The sequence below is a fragment of the Chelonia mydas genome, chromosome 1 (genome assembly GCF_015237465.2).
Source record: "Chelonia mydas isolate rCheMyd1 chromosome 1, rCheMyd1.pri.v2, whole genome shotgun sequence".
NCBI classification, from domain to species: Eukaryota; Metazoa; Chordata; order Testudines; family Cheloniidae; genus Chelonia; species Chelonia mydas.
The window spans coordinates 302,061,580-302,076,526 of NC_057849.1; the positions used below are offsets into that span (position 1 = coordinate 302,061,580).

The 14,947-nt window shown below is 45.4% G+C and overlaps 1 protein-coding gene across 2 annotated transcripts in view; it reads left to right on the top strand.

Moving 5' to 3' along the window:
* The window catches only part of CFTR (CF transmembrane conductance regulator), a 152,040-nt gene that overhangs the window by 30,817 nt on the left and 106,276 nt on the right, over nucleotides 1–14,947 (top strand). For both annotated transcript variants that reach the window (XM_043549956.1, XM_027820802.3), the window contains 3 exons: nucleotides 9,457–9,703; nucleotides 12,418–12,510; nucleotides 13,185–13,361. In XM_043549956.1, the coding sequence (XP_043405891.1) occupies nucleotides 9,457–9,703; nucleotides 12,418–12,510; nucleotides 13,185–13,361 (517 nt within the window). The remainder of the gene's footprint in view (nucleotides 1–9,456; nucleotides 9,704–12,417; nucleotides 12,511–13,184; nucleotides 13,362–14,947) is intronic.

Here is a 14,947-nt window from a genome sequence, read left to right on the forward strand (position 1 = left end):
TTGGCTGAGGTTCAGATTCCAGGCTGAATCAAGGCTAGGTCTTAGATCTTATAGAACCAAAAACTCATGAGTTGTTCTTGTGAGATTTGGGCCAAACCTTGTGAGTAAGTACTAAAGAAATGAATAGAGATGTATATCCCTACAACTGAATGTTGCACAAATCTGTAGAAAGGCTATTCTGTATTATATTCCACAGGTTTATTGACCCTATTAAGTTTTTAAAGAACCCCTTTGGTTTAATAACTCTTGTTAAGTTATGTATGACTTTCTTTAAGAGAAAATGGCAAAAATTTCATGAGAACATCTTACCTCACATACACTTTCTTCCCTCTTGGGCCACTCCACAGAGCAGCAAGTGGGCCCTTGACCCTGTTCATCTACACACCAGCCAAGAGTGCTAGCTACCCTGAAAGTGTGTAGAGCAGAAACACTCCTCTGGAATGGTATGGCTCTGCACTGCCACCAACACAGGCTGTGCCTTAAAAGCACAAATGAGCTCATACTAATGGTAAATCCCCTCCACAACAGGAATCTGAACAATACCTCTATACATCCCTTCCAGAAATGCCAGAGAAGTGGCACGGCCTTTTGAACAAGTCAACATGTCCAGATAGCTTAAAAAAAAAAAAATCTGGGCTCTGGCAGAGCAACAGAGGAAGTGAATTCCAAAAATTCAGGTGCCCTTATAGGAAAAAAAATCACCACTACCATCTTTTGAGCAATCCCCTCTCATTTAAAGCAAGACAATTTGGGCATCTATGCTGTTTACAACTGTTTAAATAGGTTATGAAAACACAGGTAGTCTCCCGGGCAAGCTTGTTCCAAACCATTTTGGATTTTAAAAGGTTAGTGAGCTTCTAGAGACACAGAATTCCTATTACTAAACATCCTGGGAACTCCAGTGATGAGACACATCTCTGATGACGTATATTCACTGAATGATTAAACTCAGACATCTAAGGTTGAAATAGTGGGATAAAGGGTGCACTAAAGCTCAGCCTATTTCTATCATTTTATGGCGCTGCTATCAGGAAGCTTCTTGCAGTTTAGCACAACGAGATAAGAAAATGTTGTTCTCCAGTGTGTTTCACATAGTCCTAGTGGGGTTTTTTTCTACATACCTGCAAAGCAGTGCTTTTTGTGTTATACACTTCCTTATCCCCATCCCACCCCAAATTCAGGTTTTTCCTAGGGATTTAGTTTCCTTCTTTTCACTTTAATCCCTGGTGCTTCTCTTCTCTCCCCGCCCTTTCTCCCCCTTTTTCTCTCCATTCTCTGACTCTTTGTATTTTTGCTGTACTTGACAAACTTATGTTTGCTAAAAACTTTTATAAAAGGATCTCTTCTGCTGGCAGTTCTCTAAAGCAGCATATCAGTTGATCTAAATTTCCCATTTTCTATGGATGCCATGACTAAGAAAGATGTACAAAACCTAATCTATCTAGAAGGGAGTAACCTCAGCAACCTGTTGCTGTTAAATCCACATGAAGATAATGGGCCCAATCCCTGTCCTCAGTAAGAATTTTATCTCAATAAGGACAGAGGGCCAAATCCTACTCTCCTGCCAGAGAAAGGTTGGAAGACTGGGAAAGTCCCTGAATTTCCTCCGAATTATCCTAGACAAGGTTTGCCCACTACAGACCAGGTAGGGGTATGATGCTCCTTGCTGGCAAGGAGTTGCAGAGAAACCCTACCCTTTTCAGAATATTAGCTCAGGGACCGAGTCCCTCTCTATTAGGTTCTGGAACTCTCTGCCCATCAACTGTGGTAACATGACTCCTTTAAGAGTCATACTTCTTTTGGTTTCCCAAGCATGCATGGCCCAAGACCTCCTCTCGGCAAATTTATCAGTGGAGTAAGATGCCATGTGAGAGATTTCTGACTATCTATGTGGGAATAACCTTGTTGCTCCATCTAGGTTGCATTTCCATAGTTTGTTTATGAGCAGGTCATGGGAGACAGTATCAAAAGCCTTACTAAAGGCAAAATAGACCATGTCAACCACTTCCCCCCATCCACAAGGCTTGTTACACTGTTAAAGAAAGCTATCAGTTTGGTTTTACATGTGAGACTGCTTGTATTAGCTACATCAGATGTCCTTTTTTAGCAAAGTAGGACCTGTTGCTGCTGCAGGTAGCCCGGTCTTACAGATAGCATTTTCACAGATACACACACACACTCATACACACACACACTCGTAAGAAACTGCAATCTGTAGGGATGTGCTACCTGTAACACTGGAATCTGATGACTGCTATCTTTAGGAATTAGCTACATCAGATGGCCTTTTTTTTTTTTTTTAGCAAAGTCGGACCTGTCGCTGCTGCATATGTTTCTGGATGGTACAAGGCCCTGGAATCTAATGTATACACATTAACCCTCATGGGGCACATCACTATACAAAAAAAGTTGTGTCTGTGACTGTAGTGGGGCGGCTTCCCCACTCCGATAAGCAGGGAGTTAAAAGCAGCCAAGCTAGACATGGTCCATATTTCTAGCCTCAGATACAAACGTTACATGTTGGATAAACACAGTCAATAGGTCTTAAGTTTTGCAATGATACCCCACATCAGCCATCTTGCATAAAGTATATATTAGCTACGTCATATCCATATCATAAGCATATTTTCATAAAGAAAGTAGAGTATAATGTCACACCCCACATGTATGTTTGCTGATCTGCAAATAGTAAAGGACCATGCACTTTTGGGTGCAAACGCTCATGACAATAGTGCAGAGCCATGCAAGCTCCATGATTCTGTGTGAGATGGCAGACAGTGAGGGGGGCCAGGCAGGTTTGTGGGTTTAGAAAAAAAGGTGTAAATATTACGTATATGTTTATGTATGGGATAAATATAAAATTAGTGGAAGGTTAACAATGCCTTATAAGAAGTTGGATCCCATGGCCACAACCACCCCTGTCTGACCTGTTTGGTACCCAGCGTACACTGCCAAACCAAAGCTTCCCAAAATACAGTGGTGCACCTCACTCTGAATCTATACAAGTGCTTCTGGTGAGTATCCTGACTGCTGAGACAAGGAGTCCAGGAGACATGCACCCAAGTGACATAGTAACTGTAGTGACTCTATGCTGACATAACTTGCCAGGATTATCTACACTGGCAGTTAAAGCGCTCTAACTAGCTGGCTTGGGGGTGTGAAAAATCAGCCCCCCCGAGCAAGTTTGAGTGCTTTAAAGCCCTAGTGTAGACAGGCTCGGCTCCCAGTGCTCGGAGCTAATCCCTTGTCAAGGTGGATTACCTGCGGCAGCGCTTTGAACTTTGTAGTGTAGACGTAGCCTCAGGAGATTAGATCAGACAAAGAGGGGTTGCATTGACTAGGCATTGGGATGCCTGTGCCTTTAAGAACCCAGCCCTGGGAAGCTGATGCTGAGAGGTGCTGTCTGTGAGAGGGGAAATAAAAAAAGCCCCTTTGCCCCCCACCATTTTTGCAAACACTGGTGTCTCAATCCACTGGGGTAACTGTTACCCACTGTGCCCCTGCCTGTGCCAGATTTTGCCCTCTGTCATCCTCTGCCAGCACCTCACCCCGAGCTTAACTCCTGCTCCTCCCCCCCGCCAGCGCTGATTTTGCCCTTTGGCCCCTCTCCTAATCTTGCCTCCAGCTGCTTGACCCCCCTGACCAGTCAATGTCCGCCCCCTACTCAGACCCTGGCCACCCCCCCTGCTCCCATTTGCTCCCTTTGCCCCTTTTTAACCCCTGTAAATAGCAGTCAGCAGATTTTTATGACTAATAAGGTCAGGCTTCAGCAGATGTTACTGAGCATGCTCAGTTCGTGTGACCATATAAAAAAGCCACTTTGCTCAAATAAAAAAGCCTCTTGCCCCCCCAACAAACTATTTTGCAAGCACTGGTGTCTCAGTCCCACTGGGTAACTGCTACCCTCTGTGCCCCGCCTGTGCTGGGTTTTGCCCTCTAACACCCTCTGCCAGCGCCTCACTCCTGGGCTTAACTCTGCCTCCTCCCCCGCTCATTCCTGATTTTGCCCTTTAGCCCCTCTCCTAATGCTGCCTCCAGCTGCTTGATGCCCCTGACCAGTAAATTTCCACCCCGCTGCTCAGACCCTGGCCACCCCCCTCCTCTGATTCACCCTCTTTGCCATTTTTTAACCCCCTGTCAAAAGCAGGCCTCAGAATCCTATGGCTAATAAGGGCAGGGTGAAGGGCAGTGGCTTCAGCAGATGTACTGAGCATGCTCAGATGAACTGAGCATGCTCAGTACACTGTAAGTAGCACATTACTATGAGGAGCACTTTACCGGTGCTCCAGCGCGATAAGAAGGCAGGGAGCAGGGGGGTTTGATAGAGGGCAGGGGAGTTTGGGGGGTGGTGGTGGTCAGGGGGCAGGGGGTGGATAGGGGTCAGGGTGGTCAGAGGGTGGGGAACACGGGGGTTGAATGGGGGCAGGGGTCCTGGGGAGGCAGTCAGGAAGGAGGGGGAGTTGGATGGGGTGGTGGGGCGCAGTCAGGGGCAGGTGTCCTGGGGGCGGTTAGGGAGAAAGGGTGGTTGGATGGGGCAGGGGTCCCGGGGGGGGGGCAGTCAGGAAGGAGAGGAGGGGTTGGATGGGGTGGTGGGAGGCAGTCAGGGGTAGGGGTTCCAGGGGCAGTCAGGGGACAGGGAGTGTGGGGGGGGATGGATGGCGAGGGGTACTGGGGGGGCTGTCAGGGAACAGGGGATGTTGGATGGAGCAGGAGTCCCGGGGTGGGGGTCAGGGGGCAAGAAGCAGGGGGGCGGGGGGAGGCACAGCCTCCCCTAACCGGCCCTCCATACGATTTCCAAAATCTGATGTGGCCCTCAGGCCAAAAAGTTTGCCCGCCCCTATGCTAGATATTGGAGTATTTTATATTAAGACAGAGTATAGACTTGGTGGGCAAAATTATGCACTGAGAAATGCCAGTGGGAGTTGCATAAGGGTATGTCTACACTACGAAATTAGGTCGATATTATAGAAGTAGATTTTTAGAAATTGATTTTATACAGTAGATTATGTATGTCCACACTAAGCATATTAAGTCGGCTGAGTGCGTCCTCACTACCGTGGCTAGCATCGACTTATGGAGCAGTGCACTCTGGGTAGCTATCCCACAGTTCCCTCAGTCTCCGCCACCCATTGGAATTCTGGGTTAAGCTCCCAATGCCTGATGGGGCAAAAACATTGTTGCGGGTGGTTTTGGGTACATGTCATCAATCGCCCCTCTCTCCGTAAAAGCAACGGCAGACAATCGTTTCGTGCCTTTTTTCCGTGCGGACGCCATACTGCTTTCAGCAGATGGTGCAGTAGGACTGCTAACTGTCATCGTCAACCACTTTTGGTGCAACTCTGCTCTGCTGCTATTGTCTCAATAGCGAATTTCTCCATGTTGTCTTCATGGGCTCCCGGGTACATGTGTTCTTCCTCGGGAAATGTGTGCGGTGCTAACCGTCGTCATCTACCACTTCTGCTGCAACTCTGCTCTCCTGCTCTTATGAATCTACCTCGCAGGTCCTCTTGTTGTTCTCTATAAATATCTATTTTCATGGCATCCATTGTCAGCCACTGCTTCCTCTGCAACTCTGCTCTCCTGCAGACGCCATACCAAGGCAAGCATGGAGTCCACTCAGATCTCTGCAGCAGTTATGAGCATTGTAAACACCTTGCACATTATCCTGCAGTATGTGAAGAACCAGAACCAGCAAAAGCAGGCAAGGAGGCAATGGCAGCGTGGTGACGAGAGTGATGAGGACATGGATACAGACTTCTCTCAAAGTCCGGGCCCTGGCAATTTGGACATCCTGGTGGCAATGGGGCAGGCTTATGCCATGGAATGCTGATTCTGGGCCCGGGAAACAAGCACAGACTGGTGGGACTGCACAGTATTGCAGGTCTCGGATGATTCCCCGTGGCTGCGAAACTTTTGCATGCGTGAGGGCACTTTCATGGAACTTTGTGACTTTGCTTTCCCCTGCCCTGAAGCACAAGAATACCAAGATGAGAGCAGCCCTCACAGTTCACAAGCGAGTGATGATAGCCCTCTGGAAGCTTGTAACGTCAGACAACTACTGGTCAGTCAGGAATCAATTTGGAATGGGCAAATCTACTGTGGGGGCTGCTGTGATCCAAGTAGCCAACACAATCACTGAGCTGCTGCTATCAAGGGTAGTGACTCTGGGAAATGTGCAGGTCATAGTAGATGGCTTTGCTGCAATGGGATTCCCTAACTGTGGTGGAGCGATAGACGGAACGCATATCCCTATCTTGGGACTGGACTACCTTGGCAGCCAGTACGTAAACCACAAGGGGTACTTTTTAATGGTGCTGCAAGCACTGGTGGATCACAAGGGACATTTCACCGACATCAATGTGGGATGGCCGGGAAAGGTACATGACACTCGCATCTTCAGGAACTCTGGTCGTTTGAACAGCTGCAGGAAGGGACTTACTTCCCAGACCAGAAAATAACTGTTGGGAATGTTGAAATGCCTATAGTTATCCCCTTAATGCCATGGCTCATGAAGCCATACACAGGCACCCTGGACAGTAGTCAGGAGCTGTTCAACTACAGGCTTAGCAAGTGCAGAATGGTCGTAGAATGTGCACTTGGATGTTTAAAAGTGCGCTGGTGTAGTTTACTGACTCGGTTAGACCTCAGTGAAACCAATATTCCCATTGTTATTGTTGCTTGCTGTGTGCTCCACGATGTCTGTGAGAGTGAGGGGGAGACGTTTATGGCGGGGTGGAAGGTTGAGGCAAATTGCCTGGCTGCTGATTACGTGCAGCCAGACACCAGGGTGATTAGAAGAGCACAGCAGGGTGCGCTGCGCATCAGAGAAGCTTTGAAAACCAGTTTCATGACTGGCCAGGCTATGGTGTGACAGTTCTGTTTGTTTCTCCTTGATAAAAACCCACCCACTTGGTTCACTCTACTTCCCTGTAAGCCAACTGCCCTCCCCCCTTCGATCACCACTTGCAGAGGCAATAAAGTCATTGTTGTTTCAAAATCATGCATTCTTTATTAATTCATCACACAAATAGGGGGATAACTGCCAAGGTAGCCCGGGATGGGTGGGGGAGGAGGGAAGCACCGGGTGGGGTGGTGGATGCGGGGAGGAGGGAAGGACAAGGCCACACTGCTCTTCAAAACTTATTCAATGCCAGCCTTCTGTTGCTTGGGCAATCCTCTGGGGTGGAGTGGTTGGGTACCTGAAGTCCCGTTCCCCCCGCGTTCTTGGGCATCTGGGTGAGGAGGCTATGGAACTTGGGGAGGAGTGTGGGTGGTTACACAGGGGCTGTAGTGGCGGTGTGCGCTCCTGCTGCCTTTTCTGCAGCTCCACCAGACGCCGAAGCATATCAGTTTGATCCCCCAGTAGCCTCAGCATTGCATCCTGCCTCCTCTCATCATGCTACCGCCACCTCTCCTCTTGCTCCCACAACCTCTCATCTTGCTCGTCCCTCCTGTCCTCGCGTTCATTTTCTGCTTTCCTGGACTCTGTCAATGTTTGCCTCCACACATTCTGCTGAGCTCTTTCAGTGCGGGAGGACTGCATGAGCTCAGAGAACATTTCATTGCGAGTGCATTTTTTTTGTCTTCTTATCTGCGCTAGCCTCTGGGCTGGAGATGATAGGGGGAGCGTTGAAACATTTGCAGCTGCAGGAGGAAAAAAAGGGAGAGTAGAATTTAAGAGACACATTTTAGAGAACAATGGGTAGACTCTTTCATGGTGAACCAAGCTGTTAACATTACATAGCACATGTGCTTTCGGTACAAGGTCGCATTTTGCCTCTTATATTGAGGGCTTGCCGGTTTGGTGTGAGAGATCACGCACCCAGGGCCGGGCAACAGAATTCAGCTTGCAGGCAGCCATGGTAAGCCACAGTCTTTTGGCTTCTTCAACCTTCATAACATGTGGGAATGGTTTCAAACAGCAGCACCTTCCTTTCCCATACCAACCACCTGTCGGGTTGGCCATTTAAAAGGAGGGGCTGCGGTTTTCAGGTTAACATGCAGCACAAACTCCCCCCCCCCCCCCATTCTCTGTGATGATCGCTTATCCCCTCCTCCCACTGCGTGACTAGTATCAGGGAAGATCCCTGCCAGCCAAACGCGAACAGCTCAGTATGAACGGCCCCCGCCCCCCACCAAGTGGCTAAAAGCGGGGATGATGTCTTTTCAGCCACAGGCAAACAGCCCAGCAGGAACGGCCACCTCTGAATGTTCCCTTAATAATGTCCCTGGAGGATTTCCGCTCCATCCACAGACACGTTAACAGAGTTTTCCAGTAGCTGTTCTGGCCATGAATGCATCCCAAGTCTTCAGGGCAAATTAATCATTAAATATGCTTGCTTTTAAACCATGTATTATATTTACAAAGGTACACTCACCAGAGGTGCCTTCTCCAGCTTCCTGGTCTGGGAGCCCGCCAGGGTGATAAACAGTTCCTGGCTGTCGGGGAGAACGGTTTCTCCACTTGCCTGTTGTGCAGTATCCTCCTTCTCCTCCTCCTCATCTTCCTTGTCCCCAGAATCCTCATCCCTGTTGCATGCAGGTCCCCTTGCAGGTGTCCATGGACAAGGGTGGGGTAGTGGTAGGGGCATCCCCTAGAATTGCATGCAGCTCATCATGGAGGCGGCATGTCTGGGGCTCTGACCCGGAGCGGCCATTTGCCTCTTTGGTTTTTTGGTAGGCTTGCCTGAGCTCCATAATTTTCACGCGGCACTGCTATGGGTCCCTGTTATAGCCTCTGTCCATAGTGCCCTTGGAGATTTTTTCAAATATTTTGGCATTTCGTCTTTTGGAACGGAGTTCTGATAGCATGGATTCATCTCCCCATACAGTGGTCAGATCCAGTACCTCCTGTTCGGTCCATGCTGGAGCTCTTTTGCGATTCTAGGACTGCATGCCACTTGTGCTGATGAGCTCTGCATAGTCACCTCTACTGATGAGCTCGCCACGCTGGCAAAACAGGAAATGAAATTCAAAAGTTCCCGGTGCTTTTCCTGTGTATCTGGCTAGTGCATCTGAGTTGAAAGTGCTGTCCAGAGCAGTCACAGTGGAGTACTCTGGGATAGCTCCCGGAGGCCAATACCGTCGAATTGCGTCCACACTACCCCAAATTCAACCCAGTGATGTCAATTTCAGCACTAATCCTCTCGTCAGGGAGGAGTACAGAAATCAATTTTAAGAGCTCTTTAAGTCGACAAAAATGTCTTAGTCGTGTGGATGTTAAATCGATCTAACACTGCTAAATTTGACCTAAACTCGTAGTGTAGATCAGGGCTTAGTATATCTACTTCCCTTTCCTCAAGCTTTCACACTAATAGTAGGAACGGGGTCACTTCTTCAGTAGTCTTGGAAAGTAATGGCAAACATGGACACATAGTTAAGCCTGTGTCACTAAATTTTTCACCCACCTTTCTGTCACTATGAACAATGAATCTTTACACTTCTTTTTTTTGACAGAACTGAACTGAAACTGACCCGAAAAGCTGCATATGTGAGATATTTCAACAGTTCAGCCTTCTTCTTCTCAGGTTTTTTTGTGGTGTTTTTGTGTGTGCTTCCCCTTGCGCTGACGCATGGAATTATCGTCCGAAAAATATTTACCACCATCTCATTCTGCATTGTTCTTCGAATGACAGTCACTAGGCAGTTCCCCGGGGCTGTGCAGACATGGTATGACTCTCTTGGAGCAATCAACAAAATACAGGTACTGTACATAAACTAAGATCCTTCCAGATATAAAACCTAATCCTTTATAGTACCTTATTTTGTCAATCCCTCATCAAAAGTACACAGTTTCATATAACATAAATTGCTTTTATGGTTTTCTGATCTAAAGTCACCTCAGAACCACACTCTTTAAATGGGAAGCACTTCCAAGTTATTGCCTCTTGCCTGTAGAATAAATCTTTCAGCAGAATTTAAACATGACAAGGGGCAGTCTTACAATTGTTGCATACCTCAAACACCCACTGTGTCAACAGTAGTTTTGGATGTGTGCAGTGAATTCAAGATGGGGTCTTATGGGATGGATCATTTAAAAATGCTGTTTCAGATCTCTCTTGGAATTCTTATATTATTTTTTGTCCAAATCTCATCAGCTCTCTCCATTTTTTTTGTTAAAGTTATTGAATACAATACATTTTTATAATTAATGTGATAAGAATGCATGAGATAGTACTTATAGATAGACCTGAATCATAATATGGGTTTAGAACAGTTCTAAACTGGCTTTTTTTATTTGTTTGGGTTGAGCAGGGGGGTGGGAGAAAGAGAGGACCAGGGACAAACAAGAGTTGGATAGGGGAGATTCTGATCTGGATTTCATGCTGGTCTGATCTCTGCACTTTGCAAAGGGTCAAATCTAAACTTGAGTATTTGAGATTTAGATCTATGATAGGAAGGACAAATCCCACATTGGACCAGGGCAGGAAGGATTTAATAGTCTGTCTGTAGGGTTGCCAACCCTCCTGGTTTTGCTGGGAGTCTCCTGGAATCAGGCCCTATCTCCTGGAGGCTACTGAAGTCAAACTGGGAGACTTTAGGTGCTGAAAGTCTGGTGGCACAGCGGGGCTAAGGCACGCTCCCTGCCTGCCCTGATTCCATGCTGCACCAGAAAGTGGCTGGCATGTCCCTGCTTCCCCTTGGGGGCGGGAAGCAGGAGGCACCACATCCTGCCCCCGCCCCCCGTGCCGACTCTGCAGCTCCCATTGGCCATGAACTGTGGTCAATGGGAGCTGTGGGGGTGGCACTTGTGGGCATGGGCAGTATGCAGAGGTCCCTGCACCCCCCAAGGGCCACAGGGACATGCCAGCCACTTCTGGGAGCGGCACAAGGCCTGGGCAGGTAGGGAGTCCACCTTAGCCCCGCAGTGCTGCCGCCCAGGAGCTGCCTGAGGTAAGTACTTCCTGACCAGAGCCTGCACCCTGCTTCCCCTTCTGCACTCCAACCCCCTACCCCAGCCCCCTCCTGCACCCAAACTCCCTCCCAGAGCCTGCACCCCTCACCCACTCCTGCACCCCAATCCCCTGCCCCAGCCTGGAGTTCCCTCCAGCACCCAAACTCCCTCCCAGAACTTGCACCCTGTACCCCTTCCTGAACTCCAACCCCTTGTGCCAGGTTCAGCCAGAGCCCCCTCCCACACTCCGAACCACTTGCCCCACCCTTCAGCCCAGAGCCCACACCCCCTCCTGTACTCCAACCCCCTGCCACAGCCCAGTGAAAGTGAGTGAGAGTGGAGGAGAGCGAGCGACAGAGGGAGTGGGGACGGAGTGAGTGGGGTGTGGCCTCGGAGAAGGGGCGGGGAAGGGGTGGGGCCTCTGGGCAGAATCAGGGAAGAGGGTGTTTTGGTTTGTGCGATTAGACAGTTGGCAACCCTATCTGTCTGGCTGACGGGGAGTGAAGCTGTCCTTGCCTAAATCACCATATAGGTACTATCGAAAGAATAAATTTAGGTGCCTAAGACTCTAGTCCTACAAATACTCACTCATGTGAGTAACTTCATGATTGTGTGTTGTCCCATTAGGTATGTGCTTAAATATCATACTCGATCAGGGCCTAAGCTGGCAAAATTTGGCCTCAGGACTTTAAAGAAGGCATTGGGGGGTAGAGGAGCCTTTAGCTCTCCCCTTTGAAAAAGGAAAATGGAACTTAAATAGAATAACTTTTTATATGAACTGTACAATTTTAATAATTCTTTGGTAAAGCCAGAGAATGCAAAAGTTAACTTTCCTACAGCAACATTAGCTTAACCAAATTACACACATCCTATTTTCTATTCCTGTTTTGCCTGTTAAGTGTATGCCATAAAATAATATTAGCGCAATGCTGCTGAAGAAACCTTTATTTTTGCCTTCTCTGACTTCTACCATTTTAATTATACAACCTTAAAGCTGCAGTAGCAAAGATCTGTTATATAACTTTCCTTTTTGGTGGATATACCTTGATAATTAACTCATTTTTTTGCAGTCCTGGGGTAAGTGAGAAAGAACAGATAAGTAGTTTGTTTCTTTGCTTACCAATATTTCTAATTATTTCATCAACAAAATCTTTGTTTAAAAAGGATTTTGACTGGTTGCATGACATTGCCCAATGTAAGCCCTTAAAACCAAGGATATACCAAGTTTTTATAACCACTCTTAATCAGACCCTGATGCCCATACAGTACGTTTCGGCTGGTGGTGACAGAGTCTCCATCTTCACAAGCAACTTCCTCGTGCTTCCAAGAGATAAGGAAACACACTACACACAAAACATATTCATCTCCCTTGCACTAGAACACAAAAATACAATGATAAGACTGAATACCAGCTGCTGAAGTTGATATAAATGCACTGGTTAACTGCGCTGTGTATTATCTGTTTGTGTGTGATAGTGTAGTCTAATACTCTTTGCTGTAATCTATTGTCATTACGCTTACAGGATTTCTTGCAAAAAGAAGAATATAAAACTCTGGAGTATAATTTAACAACAACTGGTGTTGAGGTGGAAAAAGTAACAGCCTTCTGGGATGAGGTTAGAACTTAAATCAAACAAAATAAAATTACTAGAAATATTTTTTAATTTCAGATTTTTTCCCATTAAGTACATAGAACAAAACAAACGAAAAATAAAACCCCACAACCTTTTTCTGGATCATCTGTGCTAATCCCAGGTTCCCTGCCCTAGTTTAGGATTGTCTGCTGATCAATCCCTTAGTTAGTGAAAACTTGCTCTCTCCATTGGCTGCCCACACCAATTAGAGAAGACTGCTTTATGGGTGATGGGTGAGAAAGTGCACTATCTTGGGAAAATCACATTTAAACATGTCAAATTATGCCAAAATGGAAATTTTGGAGGAAGCACTTTGTTTGCATTTTGGCAGCGTTTCACTAGTTATTCCTGATTGACACCAGCATGGGAGCAGAATCAGTCTCCAAAGCTGTATTGATGCTGGAAAAATAGCAAAGTTAAAGGTGCCTGCACTTATCACCCCAACTTTAGCAAAAAGCCAGGTTTACTGTAAAGATCATTTAATAAATTTATTATTTTTAAAATGTAATAATGAAATCATGTAGATCTAAGAAAACAAATATTAGAATAAGTGCATACTTTTCTTACCTGTATTTAAAAAAATACAGCTCTACAGTATTACATACGTGTCTGCATATGTCTTTCTTCTATTTATTGCCTGTCTAATGTTTTTGCAGGGAATTGGGGAGATATTTGTAAAAGCAAAGCAGGAGAGCAGAAAAGTTTCCAGCAATGATAATAATCTCCTCTTTAGTAACTTTCCACTTTATGGCACTCCTGTTCTTAAAGATATCAACTTTAAAATTGAGAAAGGAGAGCTGTTAACTGTTTCTGGATCTACTGGTGCAGGCAAGGTATTCCAGTTTCTACCTCACTGATAAAATATAAAATATTATTGTTTGGCAAAAGTGTTTTATAATATGGTTAAATTGTTATTGTTTTAACTATAATATGGTATTCATTTGCTGCAATGTACCTGATTATCTTCTTCCCATGCCATGCCCTCTGCCTAAACTATATCAAAGCCTCTAGTTTGAATGGAATGGCCAAAGGACTTCTATTGTATTTTTAGTGCTAGGGCAATATAAGAATGTTATCCTGGGTATTTTCCATACTAGAATGTATATAGGCCATATACAAGTAAATACAAACTCAAATATTGTGTTCCTAAGCCTCTAATTGCCAGAAGCTGGGACTGGGTGACGGGAGATGGATCACTTGAAACTGACCTGTTCTGTTTATTCCCTCTGAAGCATGTGGCATTGGCCACTGTCGGAAGACAGGATACTGGGCTAGATGGATCATTGACCTGATACAATATGGCCATTTTTACATTCTAACAAGGAAATGGTAATTTACAAGACAAGACTGATCTTAGGAAGTCAGAGGTGTTTCATAGGAATAACACAAAATTAAATTTCCACAGTGAAGACCGTAAACAATTAATAGTTATGTCAACAATTTATGTGCTTCCAAAAATAATATCCTGAAGAGCCTAACTTATATAATCAAATCATTCAATGGTGCATTTGATTTGCCGATAATATATCTGATCAAACTATTTATTACAAATAATGTGCTGGATTGTGATACCCCGATTCATACTGAGTAGCAATTTACTTCACCAGTGTGGTCCCATTGACTTCAGTGGGACTGCTTGTGGAGAAAGGTATGACAACATGGACCACTATTGGTTATGCATTTATCAACTTTTAATTTATTTATTTTGGTTAGCTAATTGTTTTTGATCCAATCCTGATTTTCTTTTATTATATTCACTGGGTAAAATCCTTGGTACATTGAAGTCAATGGTAAAACTCCCATCAGCTTCTATCTCAAGCATTATTCTTAAGTATTGATACCAATGGGAATTGCATTGTAAACTTGGCATAATAAGATACAAGTATGAAAAAGTTACTGCTGATGATTTTGACTGTATGTGAAGCAGGGACACAACATTTTCATCAGAAACTAACAGAAGAACAATTTCTGACACATTATTCCAGTCACTTTTAGCCTAACGTGGTTATTCCCCTTGATCCAGTATTTATAATCTTAAACTAACAATTTAAATAAAATATGGTTTCATAGATTCTGAGGCCAGAAGGGAGCACTGTGATCATCTAGTCTGACCTCCTGGCTATAGAACTTTCCTGAAATAATCCCTGTTTGAACTAGAATATATATCTTTTAGAAAAAACATTCAATCTTGATTTAAAAATTACTACTGATGAAGAATTTGCCACAACCCTTAGTAAATTGTTCCAGTGGATAATTATCCTCAATGATAGTCTTTATCTGGAGAATCCATTTCCTTGAGTTACTTAAAACAATCTAATATACAAGAATTTAGGAAAAGGAAAGCTTTTTTCCTCAAAATATTTAATCCTTACTGTCCTTCTTTTGGCTAAAGTTATTATTGGCTCACCCAGGTATAACC